Source organism: Nannobrachium achirus, assembly GCF_963921795.1.
Source record: "Nannobrachium achirus genome assembly, chromosome: 3".
In the NCBI taxonomy this organism is placed as follows: Eukaryota; Metazoa; Chordata; class Actinopteri; order Myctophiformes; family Myctophidae; genus Nannobrachium; species Nannobrachium achirus.
The window spans coordinates 17,510,144-17,529,442 of NC_137812.1; the positions used below are offsets into that span (position 1 = coordinate 17,510,144).

Consider the following 19,299-nt stretch of genomic DNA (forward strand, 5'->3'; position numbering starts at 1 on the left):
TGGAGGAGAGAGAGAGACACAGAGAGAGAGAGAGAGAGAGAGAGAGAGAGAGAGAGAGAGAGAGAGAGAGAGAGTGAGAGAGACAGAGGGAGAGAGAGAGTGAGTCAGTGTTGAATGTAGGCCAGAATTGTTGCATAATGTGCTTCAAACCAGGCTGAGATTGAGGACTTGTTGTTTTTTTCATCAAGTATGACAGTGAATCAATATGATTCAGTGTGAACCATGTGGGAGTCACGGCTGCTCTTAAAAACACATCAGTTGGGGCGCCGGCTGGCCTACTGGTCTAGGTGCATACCATATAGGCATTGCCGTCAGGCATAGGATAATGTCCTATCCAATAAAGGCATAAAAGCCCCCCAAAACATCTTTAAAAAACAAATCAGTTCTAATCACATTGTTTTTGCCACTACTGTGCATGCATTCAGTCATCGTTTTCTGTCTCTGTAAATGATGTGTATACCTGTATAACATCATCGTATGACGTATGTTAGTTTGTACGTTTAACGAGGGTCATTTGGACTTTGTATAGGCAGACTGGTTTATTTTTTAGTTCATGAGCACAATACTCATCTTTGATTGCTGTGTTGTGTTTACATTAGACGTGTCTGTTACTTATTTGTGCTGGAATGATTGTGCTCTCTTGTATTCGACCATGTTGTACAGGTGATGCTTGTTTGTTTGTATTTGTCATTGAGGTACTAGTAGGTACACATGTGCTGACACGCAGCAGAGCATGATCAAGGATGCAAAACACTGAGCTCCCCTGAAAGCCATGGTATTGATCTCTTCTTACACACTGATCTTTGCCTTGACTGATCTCAAGCTTCCAGCAACACCCACCCACCCTTGTAATTACAACTCTTGAGCGACAACTAGCCCTGGCATCTAAACTGAAAATACATTGAAACCGAGATGCAGATCTGTATACACCAGTGACATCATCGTTTGACAGGTCTTTTTTTAATCAATATAAAAAAAAAAAAAAAAAAAATATATATATATATATATATATATATATATATATATATATGGCTTCCACTTTTGGATTCCCCATTGTTGATGTCACTGGTGGATGGATTTGACCTGCCCACAGCTCTCCTATGAGACCCAGAATGAGTAGATTTTTTTTTTTTTTGCTATTTTATCATGAACATTAGTGAGGACCTATTATATGAAGACAGGTTGAAAAGTGGTGATCAAGTCCTCCTTTAAATAAAAGTATCAATACTGCAATATAGAAATATTCTGTTACAAGTAAAAGTCCATAATTCAAAATGTACTAAAAGTATGAAAGTATTGGCATTAAAATGTACTTAAAGTACCAAAAGTAAAAGTACAAAATGTTTGAAAATAGCAGATCTACAAGCTCAACGCGTTAAGAGCTTGTAGATCGGCTATTTTCAAATAGCCACGGTATAAAATAGGGCTAGAGTGGTTTATGTATGTTTTAACATATCATTTATATCAGCAAAGTAACTAAAGTTTTCAAATTAATGTAGTGGAGTAGAAGTAAAAGTATTGGAATTTGGAAATACTCAAGTACAAATACATCAGCTGTACAGTACAGTACAGTACAGTACACTACAGTACAGTACAGTACTTAAGTAAAAGTACTTAGATACTTTACACCACTGATTATGGTATTGCCAGGCAATTGACAATATACTTTTTCACATGTGACATTCTTTCTTTCCAATGTTTTAAGTTTGAAGACTTGATTAACTCTGTTGTGGTAACTAGACCAGTGGTCCCCAAACATTTTAGCTTGAGACCCAAAAGAGAAATTAGATTTGCCTGGGACCCAAACAAGCGAAAACAGCAGATCTACAAGCTCACAACATGTCGCTTAGATCAGCTATTTTCAACACTTCTTATTTGTTTTCTAATTTCTGGAATTTCTTGGATTTTTCTTTTATTTATTAATACTACTTAGAACATACAAAAACATTTATTTTAAGTTTTTTTTTTTTTTTTTTAGTTTTCCCGCAAAGTATGTACCTCCAATGAATAAAACACTCCGACCATGACGCTGTCCATGGTGCTGAATGGACTTCAAAGCTTGAGTCCATGTCAGACTGTTGTACTGTAATAGCCCATGTCAGAAATGATTGTGGGCCTATCCTGGCCAAAGTGGCCATTGATGTTGTCAGGTGACCTTGCCACGCCTTAGTTTTTGCTTAACAAGCGCCAATGACAGCACTGACCAATTATGTACATACATGTAGGCCTATACTGTATGTGTGAATTTCACACAACAAAGTTATTAATAAATAGACTACTTTACATTCCTGAGCCATGGACTCAGTGTGGTGTATGGGACACTTAATTATTGTGTACAGTACAGTATGTGTATACAGTATATAGCCTACTCAATATTAAGTAATTTGTTTGTGTCATCTCTCTCCATGCAAAATGCTTGACAAATATATACTAGCCTGGCTACAGTTATGACACGTAAGCAATTCATCAACTGTAGGTTTTGGGGTCCACCAATATAGAACAGCAGCCAGCAGGGTAAATTGTATCATTGCAGTGATATGATGATGATCCATCACTACATTTCTAGGAAAGCAATCCTAGAACATTTAGAACTGTCTTAAAGAAATTATAGTTTGAAATGTGTAGCCTACTTCTGAATACTTGAGTATATTTACTTGGTTATAGGCTACTTTGCCCACCACTGGTAATCTTGTAAAGTTACCTCCCCTGCAAATGCTGTTGCATCTCCCAAACCAGGGGGACGCGCCTCACACCCTGATGATGTGGGAGTGATTAAAATGAGCCAAAGTAGCATTAAACTCTGCCTCAAATCAACAGCTTATCAACAAGCTTCCCTTCAGCTCAGTGTTTCATGCAGTGAGAGAGAGCGTATATGCAGACAGGCGCACCCACCCATTAATTCAGCAAACCATCCCCGAAGCTCCCACATAATATTTAAATGTAGACTGTTATGATAGATACCTTTATTATCCCAAGGGGGACATTTAGTATCATGATCATGCCTGGGTCCATGGCTAATTTAAATGCAACATTCAAAACAACGTTATACAGACTCACCACATCGGAGATACGTGTGTGCTCCTCGGTATCAGTAACAGCACACAGAATTATTATGATGAGGTTACTTCCAAGACAGGCAGGGGTGTCCTCTCAACAATGACGAATCTGCACTGCCCACGGAGAGAGAGAGAGAGAGAGAGAGAGAGAGAGAGAGAGAGAGAGAGAGAGAGAGAGAGAGAGAGAGAGAGAGAGAGAGAGAGAGAGAGAGAGACAGACAGACAGACAGACAGACAGACAGACAGACAGACAGACAGACAGACAGACAGACAGACAGACAGACAGACAGACAGACAGACAGACGGCTGCTTACAGTAGCCTACTAGCTACACTGACTGTAGGCTATAACTATGCTATAAACTAGGCTACCAACACTGCCATCTAGTGGTGAGGATATGTAAGCCTTGTTTAGGATGTAAGCCTTTAAAGGGAAATGTTATTATGGGTGGACCCCATGGTGGACCCACCTAACCGTAGTAAACTATAGAGCATCGCAGCGGAAGTGGTTTACTGGTCCCACAAAAAAATCTCCCATTCATTTTCCTCATAAAATTTTACAAAAATATTTATAACAATTAGCCTATATTAAGCCTAGAACCAAGCCATCCAGGATTGCAGTGAATCATGACCATAAAACCTTTGATCCTATGTGAAAACATATTTTAATTTTACATTATTTGATATACTACATTTAATAGCCTAACTACCCTTTGTTTAGCGATTTTCAAAATGTTCTTTTCACGGAAACAATAGTTTTATGGTCATGATTCACTGCAATCCTGGATGACTTGATTCTATACCCACTGAGCATTTTTAGGTTTATTAGTTGCCTATTACCAGACGGCTATTACACCACTAAAAGTCGGCTACGTTTAGCCGTTGGCGGCCGTCGAAAGTAGTGAAAAGTAGGACGGCAGTAAGGTTCTAGTAATCAGCGATCTCCAGATTACGAGACGGCAGCGCTATCCACTAGGCCAGGGCACCTCAACTTCATATGGCTCAGGGGCCACTCAGCAAAATACAAAAAGTCCAAGGGCCGCAAGCATGATGATCCCATTTTGGACGTTTAGCCAATGATTTTGTAACACACTACATTAGTAGTCTAAAAATTAAGTTAACACACAGCAAACAGCCACATTTACATCTATAAGTCCAAACCTCATTGAACAAACCCACTGAGCAATAGTCGGATATTACACGACTAGTTATTTTTTAGCCATCATTTCAACCAGCTAGAATCCGGTTATATTCACACCGAAAATATACTTTGCAATTTATTCCATAATTCGATAACTATTTATTAAAAAAACAACAGTAGGGTGCTTAACTGATCTCCTAATATTGGACTAACATAATTATAATATCCGTTGATCATTATTAAGTATAGTTTAGATCTAGCCGAGATTTAGCCGACTAAGTATAGTCGGCGTATCTACGTTTATATTTAGACAGAATTTAGACAATTGAAGTTAATCCCTGTTTTAATAAATATTTATTTAAAAAACAACTGCACATTGCAGAACTGATAGCCAAATATTGGTGTAAAATGATTTTAATAGCCATTCATCACTATAAGGTATACGTCTGGACGGTCTGGGTGTATAGTCGTTTTAAATACAGCATTTCAACGACTATCTTTAGACCATGTAAAAGTTATCCTTGGTACTAAGGCGCGGTAAGCCGGTAGAGTGTTAATTAATTACCGTGATTGTGTGTAGTCACTCACTGTAAAGTGGAAACGTCCAAACAGCATGCTACTCTGAATTACATTTCTGACAGCAACACACACAGTCAAACACAACCGCGGCGCCGCCCCCGCCAAAATCATTCAATACGTATTGATTAAACATAATAATTGTAATCGCTATAGGCTTATTGGGCTCCCAATACATTTAGTTTCCTCAACAATGCGCACTACCCTAAAATGAACACAGGTGGGCAATGTCACCTTTTAATAATGCCAGAAAGTCTACACTATTATATCAGCATTGATGGCCGAATGGACAGCGTCGCTGACTTGAGTGCCAGAGATCATAGGATCGAATCTCCCCGCCGCCCTACTTTTCACAACTTTCGACGGCCGCTAACGGCGAAATGTAGACTTTTTGTATCCGACTAATAGTGGTCTAGTGTAGCAACCTGTGTAAATATAGCCGACTAAACAACTAGCAAAAAATTGCAAATCTAGACCTTTACAACACTGATTTTCAACGCGTGGTGTAGAAGATAAAAACACCACTATTAGGCAACTAATAAACCTCAAAATGCTCAGTGGGAAAATATTATCATGGATGACTAATGATGAAATTATGAAGTTTCTTCTTTTGGAACTAACAAAACAGCAAAAATGTCTTGTATAGAACAAGAAAAAAATCGTTTCCTAGTGGTTTTGGAGAGAAACTAAAAAAAATACATCAGAATTATTTTGTCCACACTGAAAGTAGACAAAATATATTTTTATTGGTATGACCAAGAGGGCATGAGGGGCCGCATAGACATGCCGTAGGGGCCGCATGTGGCCCACGGGCCGCAGGTTGAATAGCGCTGCACTAGGCCATCAATGCAGACACAATAGTATAGACTTTCTGGCCGTATTAAAAGGTGACATTGCCCACCTGTGTTCATTTTCGGGTAGGACGCATTGTTGAGGAAACTAAATGTATTGATAGGAGATCATAATGTATTGATCATAGGAGCAATAAGCCTAGCGATTACAATTATTTTGTTTAATCAATAAGACTCACACACCACGCACATGCGCACAAGTACTTTGCCCGGGAGCTGAACAGCGTCCAGCCAGCATGGGCCAGGCGCCTCTACAGCTTCTAATAGGAACTGCACTGTCTGACTGAGGAGGTCATTTCATCGTATATCTTTGTTTTTTTAGACTTTATATTGACATTGGTTTAAACAAAGGCGTTGAAAAGCCGGCTATAAAACGACTACACCCAGACGTATACCTTATAATGACGGATGGCTATTGGAATCATTTTTACACCAATATTTCGAGATCAGTTCTGCAACGTGCAGTTGTTTTTTTAAAGAAATGTTTATTGAAATATGGATTAATTTTAATTGTTTAAATTCGGTGTAAATATAAACGTTGATACGCCGACTATAATTAGTCAGCTAAATCTCGGCTAGATCTAAACTATACTTAATAATGATCAACGGATATTAGAAATATGTTATTCCAATATAGGACATCAGTTAAGCACCATACTGTTGTTGAGCGGTGGTAGACCGCTCCATAGCATGGCCGTGTGTGTATCCGTGTATGTATCCGTGTATCAGTGTATGTATGTATGTATGTATGTATGTATGTATGTGTGTATGTAGCCTGAACTACCACTCAGTGACCAGAGAGGGTGCTCTTGAGTCTAGTCTGAGCATCAACTGCAATATTCTCTCTCTCTCTCACACACACACACACACGCACACACACACACGCACGCACGCATGCACACACACACACACACACACACACACACACACACACACACACACACACACACACACACACACACACACACACACACACACACACACACACACAACCACCGCTCAGTTCACACGGGTGTGATTTTTTTTAAATAAATAGTTATTGAATTATGGAATAAATTGCAAAGTATATTTTCGGTGTGAATATAACCGGAATCTATAGCCGGGTGAAATTAAGGCAAACAAAAAAACTAGTCGTGTAAAAAACGACTATTGCTCAGTGAGTAGGCTTAAGATAATTGTTATTATTATTACTAGAAGCTGGGGGCCCAGCGTCTAGTCGGCGACCTGGCCAACTCGGAACAACGTAAATAGGGAATGAATGCCCCGCCCTTTAATGCAAACCCCATTATACCTGTTGTCATAGGACCCGTTTTGACCATCTGTTTGCCTGTGTCCATTTATGCCCATATATGGAGATATCTGTTATCTGTCTGTCTGTCAGCGTCCATTTTATGTCCATATATGGAGATCACTGCAGATATAGTTCTGGGTCCATTTTATGCCCATATATGCCCATATATGGAGATATCTGTCTATTTGCGTCCATTTCACGCCCATATATGGAGATCTCTGAATCTGTCTGTCTGTGTCCCTTTATGCCCGTATATGGAGATCTTTGTGATTCTGCGTAAATTTTATGCCCATATATGCCATTTGCGTCCATTTTATGCCCATTTATGGAGATCTCTGTATCCGTCTGTCTGTGTGTCTGTCTGTGTCCCTTTATGCCGTATGAGATCTCTGAATCTGTCTGTCTGTGTCCCTTTATCCATTTTATGCCCATATATGGGGGCATTCATTTTATGCCCATATATGGAGAACGCGCGTGCCCGTGGGACGAACGGTTCTCATATGGGGGCATTCATTTTATGCCCATATATGGAGAACGCGCGTGCCCGTGGGACGAACGGTTCTCGAGATACGCGGATTACCTACATACATACACACTCACAGAGATTTTTTGTTGACTCATGTGGCGTACGTCTGCCCATATATGCCCATATATGGAGATATCTGTCTATTTGCGTCCATTTCACGCCCATATATGGAGATCTCTGAATCTGTCTGTCTGTGTCCCTTTATCCATTTTATGCCCAGAGATTTTTTGTTGACTCATGTGGCGTACGTCTGCCCATATATGCCCATATATGGAGATATCTGTCTATTTGCGTCCATTTCACGCCCATATATGGAGATCTCTGAATCTGTCTGTCTGTGTCCCTTTATCCATTTTATGCCCATATATGGGGGCATTCATTTTATGCCCATATATGGAGAACGCGCGTGCCCGTGGGACGGAACGCGCGTGCCCGTGGGACGAACGGTTCTCGGAGATCTCTGAATCTGTCTGTCTGTGTCCCTTTATCCATTTTATGCCCATATATGGGGGCATTCATTTTATGCCCATATATGGAGAACGCGCGTGCCCGTGGGACGGAACGCGCGTGCCCGTGGGACGAACGGTTCTCATATGGGGGCATTCATTTTATGCCCATATGGAGAACGCGCGTGCCCGTGGGACGAACGGTTCTCGAGATACGTGGATTACCTACATACATACACACTCACAGAGATTTTTTGTTGACTCATGTGGCGTACGTGATGTCAGAGCCTTTTATGAAGTGATGTCACAATGAGTCAGAGCTTTCGCCGATTTCCTCAGAAACAGCCTGATGTCAACAATCAACCCCGCATAAGGAGATTCCGAACGTTTCGCGCCGGTTTGGGAAAACCGCGCGTCGGGTCGGGTCGAGACCCGGCACTGCACTCCGTGCCGTGGCCATATATGGGGGCATTCATTTTATGCCCATATATGGAGAACGCGCGTGCCATTTCACGCCCATATATGGAGATCTCTGAATCTGTCTGTCTGTGTCCCTTTATCCATTTTATGCCCATATATGGGGGCATTCATTTTATGCCCATATATGGAGAACGCGCGTGCCCGTGGGACGGAACGCGCGTGCCCGTGGGACGAACGGTTCTCGGAGATCTCTGAATCTGTCTGTCTGTGTCCCTTTATCCATTTTATGCCCATATATGGGGGCATTCATTTTATGCCCATATATGGAGAACGCGCGTGCCCGTGGGACGGAACGCGCGTGCCCGTGGGACGAACGGTTCTCATATGGGGGTATTCATTTTATGCCCATATGGAGAACGCGCGTGCCCGTGGGACGAACGGTTCTCGAGATACGTGGATTACCTACATACATACACACTCACAGAGATTTTTTGTTGACTCATGTGGCGTACGTGATGTCAGAGCCTTTTATGAAGTGATGTCACAATGAGTCAGAGCTTTCGCCGATTTCCTCAGAAACAGCCTGATGTCAACAATCAACCCCGCATAAGGAGATTCCGAACGTTTCGCGCCGGTTTGGGAAAACCGCGCGTCGGGTCGGGTCGAGACCCGGCACTGCACTCCGTGCCGTGGCGGGGAACGCGCGTGCCGAATCTGAAGCCGGTGGGACGAACGGTTCTCGAGATACGCGGATTACAAACACACACACACACACACACGCAGAGACTTCTCGCATTTATAGATAGATTACCTGCATCTGGGCCAAGATGCAGGGGCTGAATTTATGTCCCAGTCTGCTTCCACTTCTCAAATCATTTGGCAACTTTGATTATATTAAAAAGTCAAAAGTGGGATGATGAAGATGCAATGTAATGATGAAATAGGCAAATGCCATAGAGGGAATACACTCTTAATCTTAACCTGTTTAAGACAATCAATCAATTCAACATTAATTATTCTAGCCAACCAGTGTGATCAACACATTCTCATTCACAATTTATAGCCTATATGGACACATGGTTAGGTCTGTGCCATTAAAAACTTGAAAACAAGATAAAATATTCAATTTGCTGAAAATCTGCAAAAAATAGCAGATCTACAAGCTCAAAACACGTCGCACTGCGACGCGTTTTGAGCTTGTAGATCTGCTATTTTTTAATTGGTATCCTGAAAAGTATTTTTTTGTATTTAATTTCAAATGCATGAACAGGTTCTTATGTTACTTATGTTACTTTGTACTTTATGAACTTTAATCACAAATGAAGTGGACATAAAAAAGACTAGTAGTAGGCTACTAGTCATCAAGAAGATACTACAGTCGACTGAAGTAATTAAAGCGGGTCATGTTTGCACGTTTGGAATTATAACAGCTGAAATCAATAATATATCAGTATTCTGATATCAACCTGCGGGCCGCATTAAGTGAAGGTGGGGGCCGCATGTGGCCCCTGGGCCACCAGTTGCCCATGTATGTCCTAAAGTATTACCAAGGTGGAAGTTCCCCATTCACTTTATGAATTAAAGACCTTATGCATCATCTGACAATAGCAAATCACTTTTCTACAATAAAGTGTGCTCTCAAAGAGGTTTTTGTTAATGTGATGTATAACATAGAGTAATATTTAAAAGTACCAAAAAATCGAATCAAACCCTGGTACCTTCAATATTTGTAAAACACACTCACAGTAAAGGCTGTTCAATAGCACAGATGTATTAAATAAAACAGTGATTATATATTATAACATAATCAATACTTCACAAATCTATAGTCTTATATGAGTGAGTGACACTGAGTGAGTGAGCTTAGTAGGAGAACATGATTTGACATAATTATAATCATAATTAAATATATCATTATTGACAGCATGCCATTTTGAATTATATAAATTACTTTCTCTACTTCCTCATGTTAAAGTTATTTGGCTTTCCTGACTTGGATACTCTCATAGTCGAGGCTTTGTCATTCATTGGGTAATGCATTTTCCTTTCTCTAAAACTGCTACACTAACTTTCCTGAAAACAACTCAAGCTTCTATTGCCAGAGCTTCCATGCCCTCTTCTCCAAAAAAACGCTGCCGCCTGCAACCCCTAATGCACACCCTATACTACTCCCTAAGGCTGAACCTATTGGGCAGAACTGCCAGAACACGAGTCCAACAGTAGCTCCAAGTCCATTGTCTCAGCTTTCTCTCTTGCTTTCTTTTCATCTTGTTCTTTGAATATTTTCATTGCTTCTTTCAGAGTGTCTCCTTTATATACAGTATATTTTCTTCGGATCTTCCCCCTTTACCAATATAATATAATCTATCATAAATATAAAATAATCAACACATCACACACGCATCTATAAAGTCTTACATTGATTTATTGAAAGATAAACAGACAAACAGAAGTTATTATCATTATAGTTTCACTGGTCTGTAGAGAAAGTGAGGAGAGAAATATCTACAATACCAACAAATATGAAAAGATGTAAAGGTGAGTTTCAGAGGCAAGAATCAAGTAATCAATAGTATCAAGTAGCGAAATTAAGTAAGTATTTTATTTTTTTCTTATTTTAATTTTGGAGCTGTGACTAACCACTCCTTTATCTGGCTTTGTGTGTATGCATGTCCGTCCGTATGTCCTGGGCTGAACTAAAAAATACTTTCCTAGATAACTACCTGCATATAAATAGTTTAGTTGTGATTTGGATTTCTTGACGTATCTCATTGAAGCTTTGTCATTCATTGGATCAAGCAATTCCTTGTCACTAATGCTTTTGACAAAGTTTTCATTTCATTGTCTTTAAGAATTCTCTGTTTCTCTTCCTCTATTACTCTCTCTGCTGCCTGGAACATCTCATTGGTCCAGTGGCTTCCTCCATTCTTCAACACCATCTTGTTGATCTTCTCCAGCAGCTCAGTGACCTGAGAGGGATCCTTGGTTTTGTTGTTGAAGACATGATAGCGACCTTCACATTTGCTGACTAATTCTTGTAGTTTTGGAGTACCTTTCACAATTTCTTCAACTGATTCATCTTCAAGCTGGTCACCATGAGTGAAGAGAATCATAGTGTACTCAGTCGATGTTTGGCCAAATACCTCCCAAATCATTTGCACAGTTCCATGCTCCTCCTTTGTGAATCTTCCCAGCTTGATCACAATCAGGAACACATGGGGTCCAGGAGCAGCTAAACAGATACACTGTTTGATCTCTTTAAGGGTTTCCTCTTCTTTAAACTTGGTGTCAAACAAGCCTGGTGTGTCAATAACACAAACCTTTCTACCCTCCACTACACCTCTGGCCTTCTCAGATCTAAATGTCACAGATTCAGCTCCAAACTTGGATTCAAAAGCTTTATAGCTCAGGATGGTGTTTCCAGAGGCGCTTTTTCCAGCTCCAGTCTTCCCCACGAGCACAACCCGAACGTCTTCATTATTTAAGATGAGAGCTGGAGGATAGAAATTATTTGGTTATTTATGGACACTAACCTTTTGAGGTTTCCAAAACGGCTTTGAAAATTACATTACAGTGTCTTGAAAAATAAAACAAATATATATTTTTTTTTTGTCTCATGGCAAGATACTTACCTTTACCACTCATGTCTGCTTTGAAGTTATTACAGTTTTTCTCACTTTCTGAGAGACAGAGAGAGAGAGAGAGAGAGAGAGAGAGAGAGAGAGAGAGAGAGAGAGAGAGAGACAGACAGACACAGACATTCAACATCAGATGGCTCATTTACAATAGATAGATAGATAGATACTTTATTATCCCAAGGGGGAAATTCAGTTGTCCAGTTGTAGCACAGCAGTATACAGTTATTTACAAAGTTACAGAGAAGAAAGAAAAAAGATAGAGGGGGCGAATAATATATAAGTATATATACATAAAGTGTCTTACAAAAAGAGACCATAGCAGTCAATGCTAGTTAGTGCAACAAGTATCTCACTGTCATTGTCAAACAAAGCAAAATACTCAGAAACTACCAACACAACCTAATAGTGCAGTGTCAAAGATCAGTGCAAAAAAAAAAAAAAAAAAACAGCTCAGAGAAGAAGAAACTAGGAAGCGTTTCACCGCAAGACAATTCACATCCCTTTAAAGATAATGAGGACACCTTCACCCTGGAGTGGCCATTGGAGTCACATCATGTAATTGAACATATTAAGCACAATGTAATATAACATGCACACAATTTAGTTAATTTGAGGCCTTAATATAAGAGCCAGAAAAACAGACAGATCATTCATTACATCTGCCACCAAACCACCAGAGAGCGCAATAGACCATTCACAAACACCAGCTCTATGGTATTAATTAATAACCATAAGCCAGTGAGCCACATGGTGGTTATAGGCTTACCTGAAGCGCTTTTATAGAAACATACATTCTGGTGATAGCAATAGTTATTGTCCAACTAAATGGGAATCAGTACATTGTATTTGCATGTACTGTAATACACTTTGGCATGCATGTACAGTACAAGGCTTTCAGTCTGCAGTGACCAAGCGCACCTGTGGTTAGCACCATGTGGCCTTAGGGCCATGGACTGTGTGCGCTTAAATTCACATTAAAGATATGGTTGGCCAATAACATTAATTCATTTTAAACCGAGCACTTATCTTTTAAAAAGAAAAAGAGAAATATGAATTTTGCCTGCAATCAGACATTTATATTACTAAGGAGTAAAGACTCCCCACTGTTAACCGATAGTTCCGCTTCACAGGTGGAAAGGACCCTTTCTCTACAATTTTCTAAAAAACATATCTCTTTTTTGTATCAAGAATTGAATTCCAACTCTTACTTAATCTCCCATGCTACTAAGCAGTGCTGGAGGGGAAGATTTTGGCAATTTTATTGATGATGTGGACTGGCAGGAAATGTGGATCTATGCAAAGGAGATTTCCATCTGTAATCAAACTCAATCTATACAGTTCTGAATATTACATTGTATACATAATTCTTGCTCTTAAAAATGGATGCCAGTGCGTCCCCATTTAGTTTTAAATGCAAAACAGAAATTGGATTACATTCACTGTCTTTGGTCCTGTGTGAAGAAGCTTTAGAACTATTGTTCTGATTGTAAACCGTCAGGTCACAGTTACTATCAAAACCTCAGTCAGTCAGTCAGTCAGTCAGTCAGTCAGTCAGTCAGTCTGTCTGTCTGTCTGTCTGTCTGTCTGTCTGTCTGTCTGTCTGTCTGTCTGTCTGTCTGTCACGTCACGTCACGTCACGTCACACTTTTCCCCTTCTCATATCTCCGTCACCGTTTCCCCTATCCATGCCAGAATTTGCACACACACTCCTTGGCTGCCAAACCACAACCTCCACTCCTTCTCACATGGCCCACATTTTTGGACACTGCTCGTACAAATTTTGCCCTAAAATCACACAAGTCAATACACAGGATGTCTACACTCATGTCATCAACATGGATCTGTCCCATTTAGTGCCACCATCTAGCCGATTTTTCAAACACATTTTTGGACACTGCTCCTACAGATTTTGCCCTAAAATTACGCAAAAGCGGCACACGGTATCATGTCATCAACATGGATCTGTCCCATTTAGCGCCACCATCAGGCCGATTTTTACATGCGACCTGACGGTTGCTTATCTCCCGATTAGGGAGTCTTACTGGTATTGTAACAGAACTTTCAGCTATCTTTGGTGCTCCTATTGAGTTAAATCCCATGTGTCTTTTACTTGGTCTACCAGATGGTCAACATTAAAGTTTATTCAACTTGCTAACATTAGCTGCCAGGAAGAATATTCTTTTGTTCTGGATCAAGGATGTTGCTCCTTCCAAAACATTGTGGCATAATTATTATTGCGACCGTCAGGTCGCAGTTACTATGAAAATGCCGTATCAATGCCAAACTTTGCACACACAGTCCTTGGATGGCAAATCAAAACCTCTTCTAGTGCCACCATCAGACCGACTTTTGCAAAATACCTTTTTTGACACTGCACCTATACAGATTTTGCCCTAAAATCACTCAAAGCAGTATACAGTATCGCTAAAGTCATGTCATCAACATGGATCTGTCTCATTTCCCATATTCCCTACTGCTTGGCTACGATTGCCTTCTAAAGTTTGTGTATGCGACCTGACAGTCGCTTATCTCCTGATTAGGGAGTCTTACTGGTAATGGACTGTATCCCTTGTGAATACATCACATGCATGGTGCACTCCAAGCTGGACACTTTCTATACAATTTAGGACCCACTCTGTCTGCTGCTGTGCTTGGGGGATTTCCATGTCGACCGTATAGCCTTTGTTTGTCAACATACTGGCTTCTTATAGGGGTTATTGTGACTGCCAGGTCGTAATTACGATCAAAACCTCCACCGGCTGTCAGTCTGTCCGTCAGTCAGAAACTCACACAATAGGTGGACAATATTTAAATTGATGAAGAACCAGACAGTAGAAAGGAATACAATATGTAACTACAATGTATGTTTATATACACAAATGAGAACAACAGGTAGGCTATTATTTTGCGGAATACATTCTGATGTAGTGAGCATTTAACTCACAGCTATCAATTTTGCACAATTATAATTTCATTCCAAGCAGTGGTGTAAAGTAACTAAGTACTTTTACTTAAGTACTGTACTTAAGTACAATTTTGAGGTATCCGTACTTTACTTGAGTATTTGGTAGCACTTTATAATGAAGTACCTCAATAAAGGCTAATTAACAGCTAATAAGGCACTTATTAACAATGAATTAACAGCTAATAAGGCACATTAAGTCCTAATAGTGCATTTATAAACCCTTTACTATGCACTTATTATGAGATCAATTAACACTAACAAATCCTTAATAAAATCTTTATTATAACAGTATAAACAATTAATTAAGCCTTTATTAACACTTTATTAGGCAATTTAAAGCCACCTATTCTAAAGTGGGAACACATCGGGTACACCCGCCACTCTGACATGTCGGAAAGGAGACATGTCAGAGTGGCATGTCAGAGTGGCGGGTGTACCCGATGTGTTCCCACTTTAGAATAGGTGGCTTTAAATTGCCTAATAAAGTGTTAATAAAGGCTTAATTAATGACTTGTTGTTGTTTATACTGTTATAATAAATTTTTTATTAGTTGTTAATTCATTATAATTAACTCGTTAATTACGGTTTAATAATGTTTGAATACGAGTTAATTAATTGTTAATGTGCCTTATTAGCTGTTAATTAATTGTCAATAAGTGCCTTATTAGCTGTTAATTAGCCTTTATTAAGGTACTTCATTATAAAGTGCTACCGAGTATTTCCAATTTCTAATACTTTTACTTCTACTCCACTACATCTCGGATCCAAATATTGTACTTTTACTTCGCTACATTTTTTGAAAACCTTAGCTACTAGTTACTTTGCAGTTATACATGATAATATATAAAAAACATATATTAACCACTTTAGCCTTATTTTATCCCTAGGCTATTTGAAAATAGCCGATCTACAAGCTCACAACGCGTCACGATGCGATGCGTTGTGAGCTTGTAGATCTGCTATTTTCAAACATTTTGTACTTTTACTTTTGGCACTTTAAGTACATTTTGATGCCAATACTTTCATACTTTTACTCAAGTACATTTTGAATTCTGGACTTTTACTTGTAACAGAGTATTTCTATATTGATGTATTGATACTTTTACTTAAGTATAAAATGTGAGTACTTTTTACAACACTGATTCCAAGTAGCTTATATTACAAGTATATGTAGCTAGAAACCACATCAGTTTCAATACCTTCCAATGTTTTAAACCCAAAGTCCAGACTGACCGTAGGCAAAGAATAAATTCAGATAATGAAATTAATAAATGCCACTTATGTTCATGGACACTTTGCATGGCAGTGCAGTTAGTGATGCATGTCACCCTTGTGGGTAGCGTAGGCCAACACGCAGCTATTGTAGTCCTACGTCTTAACTAATATGCGTAAAGACGCACACATCTCATTCGACAATAGATATACCCTAAATAAATAAATAAAATGCTTCCCACAATTAAATAGTTCTTCCTTTAAAGACAAACAAGGATGGCATTGGTTTCTGGAATTAATGGCATATTGGCTCCTTGAATGTGTGTGCAAAAATGTAATTTACACACAACTGTCTGTGACTAACATCTGTGATTCATTTGTCTAATTATCAGCTGGATATTATTTTGTGACAATCCAATAACATATTTTGTCGTCAGTTTCACAGCTTGATATTGCGTTACATTTGGAAAAATATAAATATTAGCTGCTGACCACTGACTGAATGCTGTCATTAACATCAGGTAAAAAAGGTTAAGTCACATATTACCATCTACATGTCACTAAAAGACAAGAGGTCTCAGTGTCTTACCTGCTTCCATCCTTCAACTCCTAATAAAGGTCTGGAGAGACAGAGGAATAAACGGAGTATAAAGACAGGCTATAAAGCTTCAGCAACAAGGACCAGCTGCTCACTGCACGTCTCTGGTGTCTATCTGTCAGTTTATAGTTTTCAGTTCCTTTGATGGGGGGAGCCAGAGATAGATGTTGCTTACAAGAAGTAGGGCCATTTCTTCTAAATGCTGTGAGCTGATGCATTTAAAAATAACTGAGAATTGCATGGCTCATGTTCTGTTATTGATCCTTCCATATAAAGAAACAAAAGAACAAAAAACTAAAACAAAATCCTATCAGTGCCTCAAATCACAGTCAAATAGCTGAACAGCACCACACATACAGTAAAACAAAGATGGAATAAGTCTGTGTAGTTATTATTACATTCACTTATAAACCACTGTATGTGGTTATTGTTATTACATTCACTAAAGATAGCAGGATATTGCACATTATGTCACAAATGATGTACATTTACACAACATCCAAATAAAGAAATAGAGGTACTTTATAAAGAAAACTTTAAATAGCTGCTCTACAAAACAAAGCAGCTAATTTACAAGATCTCACACCTGATATACAAGAAAATAGTTGATCTACAAGCAGGGGTCATCAACATGTTTGTACATACATGGACAAACATGTCCGTGGCAAGACATGTGTTTGCGGCCCATTTAAAAAAATATATTGCCTAAATATTTTATTAATTATAACATAAAACATAAAAAAATGTTTGTAGAATTACATCAGGATGTAGTGACACTGCATTCCTTTAAATCGGTCATTTCATCACCTTTATTATTCTTTTGACTTACAAACCTACTGTACGCACAAAATGACTGTATAGTTTCTATCATCTTACTACTATAATTCGAGAGGCCTCCTTTAAATATCCATTGTACATATCAAGATTTAGCCCAAAATATTCCTCAATAAACCCACATGAATCTTTTTCAGGATATGGCCAGCGCAGGAACACTCAAACACTCAAACTCAACACTCAATGGTGTGACCAACATCAGGCATTTTTATTTTTTACTATTGCCCCTTATTTGACCAGTAACCATCGCAACAGGATTTTCATTGAAAACAAAACGTGATTCATCATATTCTTTAATATTATTTAAACTTGAGGCCACATGAGACCCCCCTACCTATACAAACTACTTCGCCTCGTGCCACAACCCTGAAACAGTGGTAAATCAGCCAACAACCCAATCCCTCTCATGGTAAATGGCTTACTTTTGGATATCTTGGTGTTAAAAGAAGGGGATACTCTGCAGACAGATCTTTTCAGAAAACCTACTGATATAAACACTTTACTTTGTGTGGACAGCTTTCACCCTAGACATCTTATATAGAGTTTTCTCTAGTGGATTGACCGTGCACGTGCAGTTGCTTTTTACGAAACTCAGCAGTATGGTAGAGGACTATGCCAAACGGCAAAAACACGATGCTCGCAACAACTAGCCAAAGGGTGGCGCTGTAGGAAGCCTTTGAAAGTGCAAACTTTATAGGTATAGCTCATGCACTGTTTGACGTACAGCCATGAAACCTGTATACACTTATTTGTCTCCTCACGCCAAACAACTTTTGCACTCTGACTTTTGACCCGTAACCTTTAGATCTCCCACCATTTTGAATTATATGAAAAACAGTAAAAATCTATCTCCTACTGGGATTTTCATGTCACGTGCACAAAACCTTTTTTACATGAACTTTGGACCAATATCTAAAGATCTGTCTCGGCAGTTTTTTTTAAAGTGAAACATTATTTTTCTATTATTCAATGAATATTGCAGTTTTATGCAAATTATACATACATGCAAAGTCACACGTTCATGGCATTTGGTAAAGATGTAGAGGGTTAGTCCAAATATCACTGAAACCAATCTTATTCCAATTGGCCAAAATGGGGGGGGGGGGGGGGGGGGGGGGCATACGAAGATACGAAGCGTTTGAAAATTCTAACTTTAAACGGGCATAAGTCATGCCTCGTTTCATTTGAAGACATGCAAGTTGCTTACACGCGTGCCTTGACTCAAGCGGAAGACATCTGTGTCTTTGTTAAGTAAGCTCCGCCCTTAGATTTTCCGCCATTTTAAGCAGTTTGTAAAACGCTTAAACCCTTTTATCTCGGGATTTTCGCGTCACGTGCACGGAACTTGTCTGATCGGATTTTTTTTAATTGAAACATTCTTTTTTAATAATTCAATGAATATTGCAGTTTTATGCAAATTATTCTTCTGCCTCTAAAACATACATGCAAAGTCACATTTTCATCACACTTTGCAATAATGTAGAGGGTTAGTGGACTGTGCACTTGTAACCTAGGGTTCAGCTGGAATTACAGTAATTTTATTAAATGTTTTAAATGGAATATAATTTCTTATTTTTCACATGCAATGTTTTGACCACAGTCCCTAAGTCACAATAAGCCACAGCTGCCCAGCAATTGGTAATCACTCACTACTTACCACACCCTGTATAAAGCCAGTCTGTCTTGAGTTTGCTCAGTAAGGTGAACCTCACTGGAGCTGCTGCAGGTTTGTACACATTTCATTTCA

General features: G+C 39.2%; 1 protein-coding gene across 1 annotated transcript; it reads right to left on the reverse strand.

Annotated features, from left to right (window-relative positions):
• Positions 1-10,856: 10,856 nt before the first annotated feature.
• LOC308282514 (GTPase IMAP family member 4-like) lies at positions 10,857-16,806 on the reverse strand. The gene is made up of 3 exons (XM_080722879.1): positions 16,710-16,806; positions 11,938-11,985; positions 10,857-11,798 (listed from the first exon to the last, which is right to left on the reverse strand). Exons 1-3 carry the CDS (start codon positions 16,717-16,719, stop codon positions 11,092-11,094), a joined length of 765 nt encoding a protein of 254 aa, XP_080579005.1. The 5' UTR covers positions 16,720-16,806; the 3' UTR covers positions 10,857-11,091.
• Positions 16,807-19,299: the final 2,493 nt, after the last annotated feature.